Source organism: Pygocentrus nattereri, chromosome 17, assembly GCF_015220715.1.
Source record: "Pygocentrus nattereri isolate fPygNat1 chromosome 17, fPygNat1.pri, whole genome shotgun sequence".
NCBI classification, from domain to species: Eukaryota; Metazoa; Chordata; class Actinopteri; order Characiformes; family Serrasalmidae; genus Pygocentrus; species Pygocentrus nattereri.
In genome coordinates, this window is record NC_051227.1 from 39,161,087 (window position 1) to 39,167,699 (window position 6,613).

A 6,613-nucleotide genomic window follows, 5' to 3' on the forward strand; every position below is an offset into this window, starting at 1 on the left:
GCAACTTGATTTAGATGTGTCAGGAAAGCAAACCAAGCTGTGCTCAACCCTTTACACTCTGCAGGACCTCCTTAGTCACAAATACCAAATACAAATGTCTTTCGTTTAAGCGTTTGAAGATTGAGTGTAAACGTCTTGTTCTGCGTCATGATGTACGTTGGAGGCTGATCTTACGATGCCCAGCCAAGCACCGTTTGATCCCTGAAACAATGAGAGCCGACAGCACATGACTGAGGTGTCCTTGAGCAAGACACCTAACCCCCAACTGCTCCCCGGGCGCTGTGGATTGGGCTGCCCACCGCTCCGGGCAAGTGTGCTCACTGCCCCCTAGTGTGTATGTGGTGTTTCACTGCCCAGATGGGTTAAATGTGGAGGTGAAATTTCCCCATTGTGGGACTAATAAGGGTCACTTAATCACTTAATCTAATCTAATCTTCGGCTCCTTTTTTCTCCTCAGCTCTTTTATGAAGCAGTGGCGTTAATCGTACACACGTCTTATTTCAAAACGGGGAAAGACACTGCTGTTTATTCATGCATGTCTAGAAAATCAGTTTCCTGAAAAAAAACAAACCTACAAAGGTTTTACTTTCGTCTGCAGGATAGTTGATCACCCTAGAGATGTTTGGTGTCAGCCAAGACAAGTTTGCTTCTGTAATTGTATCCATCTACTAAAAATGAGTCGTGTGGCATGAATGTCTAAGCACTGGCTCCATCATTGGGAGATCAGTCTCCAGCGATGCCACAGTCACCTGGGCTACAAGTCCAGTACCGCATAATTGGCCTCGCTCTCTGTGGGTAAGGATGGTCCTCTGTCTGCCCTCGTCTCTTGGTGTGATTCTAGCCAACTGTTGGCTGATGTAACAGAACTAGCACTTAGCATTTTTCTCCTAGCGTGTTGAGCTGCCCCATGAGGGTATGCATGATGCATGACTGGCTTCATGTGCTTTGGATGAAGCACTGCTAACTCTCACCCTTCAGGCTTTGGGTAAAAATGAAAAAGATAAAGGACAAAACAGACAAATTCAAAAGGCTGCTATTGCTAGTTTTAGCTATGGAAAATACATTTATCCATTTTGACAGCATGTCATATTTTCAGATCCATAAGCAAGTCCATTTGAGGTTAATTTAACACTTTGAGAATGTGACTGACTGCACTTGGGGTATGGGGTAAATTTTTAATATTAGATTTTTTTTTTATGTTGGTTAAGGCTTTTTTTCTTCAAACCATGTCATTGTGTTAACGGTTTGCCAGGTCTGAGGGACCATCTAGAAAGCTTCCCTCTCGATACCATGAATGCTTCTGTGCACCACTTGATTGCAGAGGCAGTTCAGGCAAGCTGGCAGCGTTTGGAGAAACATCAGGCCTCATTAGTCAAGGATGACTTCTGTCAAGCTGGGAGACTCCAGCAGGGCTCACCTGCATGTTTGCTAGTGAGTGCAATTTATCACTGACTTTTTCTCTCTCTCTTTCTTTGGCTCGTCACTGTGCAGTTCAAGGTGGATGGAGAGTGGTGGACGTGGATCGACTACGAGCGCTTCCAGGAGCTCATCCAGCAGTACGAGGAGAGCGGCGGCACCATGACCTTCTCGGCTCTAGACTATGTGGCCAAGACACCAGGCTGGGCTGTGTTTGGAGCAAGAGAAAGAGGGTTCGACCCTTCAGACACACGCTTCCAAAGGAAAAACAAGACCAAAGATATCTCAGGGTGCTGATGGACAGCATTCCTGCAGTTGTCCCACTGTTTTTAGCATCTGTATTAGAAGTCTACTTTATATAGACTGCATTTAAAGACCTGTTTGAGGTCATACTACCCCCAGTCTGGATTGGTCTTTGTTTTATTTTTGTTGGTTTTGTTTGCTTTGTTGGTTCATTTGTTTCCTCTCCACCTCAGGAGATCGATCAGTCTAGCATGTCATAAATTCTTCTTAAGACATGTCCTCTGTACACAAGGTCCACACAGCTGCTCAAAATTTCCTATTTACGCTCTTCTCAGAAATGTCAGCTGTTTGATTTTGAAACCTGGTCACGGTCACTCGCAGCTGCGCCGGCTGAATGCACCGAGGAGTGGACATGCTCTGCAGTAACCCACAGTAATTCAGCTTCACCATCTCTCACTCCCACCTCTGCCCTTATACCGCTGATCCAGGTCCTTATTATCCTCAACGGTCACCCGCAGAGCCTCCGAGCAGTCGGCCTACAGCTACACACACACACACCATGCAGAGAAGGTCTAGCTTTAGTCTGGTGGGAGCTTTGAAGAAAAAAAAACTCACATTTAATTAGAATGTAGCTTCAAACACTGGCTATTTCTTCTCTGTAGAATTAAGGGTAACCATGTCAAACGGCTTTAGGAAAGTTCTAGATAACATACGTTAAGAAATGAAAGCCACTGAGATGCACACACCACAGTTCCTTGAAACTGTCTAGCTCCCTGCAGATCACAGTGAGTTCTGATGTGGTTTTAACACAGTCCACGTTGCTGAATTTCTACTGTGAATGCAAGAGCATCTTCATGTTTTTTACTGTTTTTATTTTTGTTTTGTTTTGCTTTAATTAGGGGGTTTCTTTGGTTTCTTCATTTGTGTGGGACATAAACACTTTGGTTTGAGATTACTGCTGCAACAATTCCATAAGGCTGTTTTTAGATGATTGAAATGGAAAGCACATTTTAACTATTTGTAACAGGAGGAGACCGGAGTGAATATAGTGCCTCTTTGGATGCTGAATAAACTCTGTCACTGTTGTTTGTGTGGGGCTGCTGCTGAATGGCGCTCAATGTTTTCTTCTATAAAGCAACAAGATTAAACTGGGTAAGTGGACATGGTGCATGCAAAGGTTAGAAGTCCTTAATGCACCATCTCCCAGTAACTCTCTGCTAAGCTGTTATTTATGTGCATTCTAGAAATGGCACAATTTTTCTTTTCCAGTGTCCATATTTAAACGTTGAGTCACTTTTCTTTGAAATCTACGAAGCTTTAAAATTCGCTGTTTTAATTAAAGCGTTTCAATTAGGATGAGCATCTAAAGTTCTGTGGCCCTCTCGTTCCAATAAACAGCAAGTTCCAGTGATGGTTCTCTTGAAATCGCATGAATTTTAGCTCTTATGCTGATACCTGGTGTCAGACTGGGGTCATCTCTAGAATATTCTAATAAGTGCCTCCTGAGTCCGAAAGTCTTAGACCACTAGTGAAAATGCTTCTGTTTTGCATTCTTTTCTCATTTCATTTCAAATAATGTTTCATTATAAATGATATCAGCACAAAAGTTGAGTCCCTGAAATACTTTTTTTATCTGGACCATGACGTTCAATGGAAGGAAAATGACTAAAATGTACCTTTTCGTACAAATAATCAATGATCAGTTTTGCAAGTTTGCTTCGAGTAGGGAGTGCAACATTTTGAATATTCATTTCAATGGTCAGAACTTAATTTCCAGGTTTAATTGAAAAATGCCAGATTTCAATGTGGTTTCAGACCCCACTGTATGATGTTTATCTAGTATTGGTAGTTTTCAAGCAGCACATTCAGTCCCTTTGTATCTAAATCTCTTTGGTGTGATGCTCTCCACCCCCCAGGCCCTGATTCGTGTGTTTTATGTTCTGATTCCCACTTAACGAGAGAGGCTGCAGACTTAGAACTGATATTTACCCGCACTTGAGTTCTATTCCAGCACAGGTGCCTCCTCTTCAAAGCCTCTCGCACCTATTGATGGAGCTCCTATGTGCTCTCACTTTTCTGATCCTCTTCACTCTCCCCGAGTCCTTGGGACACACAACGATACACAGGGGACGGATAGGCTTGTTTATCAAGTGACAGAAAGCAGAATAGCGTCATGCTCCATGACAACTGACAGAAAAGCTATTGATTTGACATGACGCTCTCGCCTCGGTAAAAAGGTGCCTGTGTGCTCGGTTTCTCTCTGAACTGATCTGGGCTAATGCGCCTCTGTTTTGCGGTCGATTCCGGCACCGCAGGGAGCTCTTTGCCCAAAATGTGCTGTCCTCATGCTCCCCATAGAGGCTTTTCACTCTGATTGGGTTATTTCCTCTCGGGTTGTATTGCTTCATCAAAACCCCCATTGAAGTGGCAGATAGGCAAATCTGTTGGTTTGGACTCGTGATGGCTCCTGCAGTATGAGAGCGCCGGCTGAGGGTCTGGAGGCAGAATCTGTGCACATTCGTCTTACATGGCTGGGCCTGAGGGAAGAGGTTATATAGGCTCACGTTAGACTAATATTTCCAGTCCTCTTATGCCCTCTCAGCTCTTGCTGGGCGCTGCGTAGACAAGTCCATTCCTCTGAATTTACACGTCTCATGTACAACACAGGCCCATATTCTCTTATTGTAATTTTTATTGCTTCACAGTTTAAGCGTGATGACCTACCTCCCTTACAATCACCTTCTTTCTGTGTAAAACTTTAAAACGCGTTTAACGATGAACAGTAAAAATCATTTCAGTGTGCACCGATGAGCATGAGCGTTGCTAGGCCCACTAAAAGTTATTTAGCCCTGCCTTCCTGCACATTACCAGTCGAAATCTGCTATATTTATTATTCTTCTCAATGTACTGTAATGGCAGGCTGTGACCTGAGGTAGGCGCTGCTCTAATGTAGCACTGCCTCTGCTGCACTATCAGAGATTGACTAACATAACATTCAGCCAATCGTATCAGACCTGGGGGAGGGGCTGTTTATGCACTGCAGTCTGAAGAAAATAAACATCTGATCTTATTGAATATGTATTATAGTGTTAATGTGAATATATTGTCTTAAAATATGGATCTGTAGCAAATTATGGTCAGTAAAGCGATTTAACTTTTTTACTGTTGCTCTAACTTTAACTTCAGTTACCTTTGGGTTTAAGTGAGGTAAAGAAAAGCGGTTAGGTTAACGCTGACATTAACTGGTCAACTAACTCGCTGACTAGTTTATCCTCACTTCATAGTTAAACTGAACGGCCGAGGGGGATAAAAATGACGCTTTTGCCCGCTCTGTAAATTATTTCGTTGTAAATTTATCCTCAGCATTTAGAAACAGTGACCCCAGGCTTTGCCATGTATAGTTTACAGCAAGTTAATCTCAGTACGTTGCCACAACGTAACTGTGTTTGAAGGGCTGTTAGGAGTAAAACCTGATGGTTTTGCTTCTCAACGGGAGTTGGCTTGATGGTTCCCATTAGAGGCCATTAGGAACTGATAATGTATATGAATCTTTACGCTGTGATATCAACTCATCAGGAAAACACAAACCATTAGAGACTACTGAAAACCAACAGACGTTTTAATGGGTTCTATGATCTTTTTCATCAGGAAGGTACATTAAATGTAACTCTCTAGTCGAGTTATGGACGGAAAACGGATTAAGTGATGATGCTAAGCAGCAGCAGCCAAATGTGCATGTGCAAGTCTGCAGCCAGGCTCCACTGGAATTGTCCGAATTTTCCGTCGCGAGCCTCCAGAATGGAACTTCTGCAGCATTTAAGGTGGAACGGACAATTCGAACGAGAAACTGATCCAGATTTCTGTGGAAATAAGCTTGTTAAAAAGAAGCTATGAAGAAGAATGAGTCAATTACGAGCCAGAACAGCAGGTTTTGGGCAGCTGAATGTGGCCAATTAGTCCTAGTGGCCAAACGATATACAGTGGTTCTAAAGCATGTTTGCACAACTGTGCCAAACAAATAAACAAACAAACAAACAAACCAAGGGGCATTTTTGAATAGACTGTGCTAAGACCGTTTAAAACGCAGCTGGTGTGGTTTTAGGCAGTTTCTTGCTTAATTAATCTCATTATTTGGTTGAGTTCTTGTAAATCTGAGTTGAATAAAATACTGTATGACTGAACACAGGAGGAGAGGGAGAGAAAGAAGCTGAAGGAGACTGACAGAACTGAAGGAGCAGATCTGATGGAGGTTGGTGATGAAGAAGAAAGCGGGGGAGAGCTCCAGTATCAGCTTTAGTTTAAAATTAATAATGAGTTTAATTTTACTTGACTGAACAAATGTAATATTTGACACCATGTCTATAAAATTGTCACCTAGTTTCTGAAACTTGCCTACAGAGCAAAATCACTTTTTTTTTTCTGATTGCAGCAACTGAGACCGAAATTATCTGTAACCTCTGTGTCTGAATAATATATTTAGGACCTTGCAGCTTCTCTGAAGGACAGAGGAAAAAGCTTTAGTATAGCTGGCTTTAGTACCTTTGCTTGATCTGTGCCGGTTGTAAGTGGATGGATATAGTGTTTGCTGTACTTGCTCTGTGCTTGATATGAACCATAAAGAGGCAGGTCTACTGCGGCTGCTGCTGCTCTAAAAGTGCATTATAAACATTTTGGAGCCGTTAAAAATGTCACTGAGAAATATCCTCCACCCAAATATTGCCTGCTCTGTGGGGGTCCTGACCATTGGGGAACAGGGTGAAAGGAGGATAACGGTACGCAGAGAATCAGATGGACTACACACTGAATTTGTACAACTCCAAAGCGCACCTGTACGGTCAGTGGAGCTGATAAAATGGACAAAGTGTAGAAACGAGGTAGTTTTAATGCTCTGGTTGATCGGCCTATCAGTCGGAAAGGGAATTGCGCTGGAGTGAATGTTTTAAATATCACGTTG

At 42.8% G+C, this 6,613-nt stretch overlaps 1 protein-coding gene across 1 annotated transcript in view; it reads left to right on the plus strand.

Moving 5' to 3' along the window:
• tyw1 (tRNA-yW synthesizing protein 1 homolog (S. cerevisiae)) overlaps positions 1-2,874 on the plus strand; it is a 105,282-nt gene extending 102,408 nt beyond the window's left edge. Inside the window, exon 16 of the mRNA XM_017724525.2 lies at positions 1,492-2,874. Within this exon, the coding sequence (XP_017580014.1) occupies positions 1,492-1,713 (222 nt within the window). The 3' untranslated portion in view covers positions 1,714-2,874. The remainder of the gene's footprint in view (positions 1-1,491) is intronic.
• Positions 2,875-6,613: the final 3,739 nt, after the last annotated feature.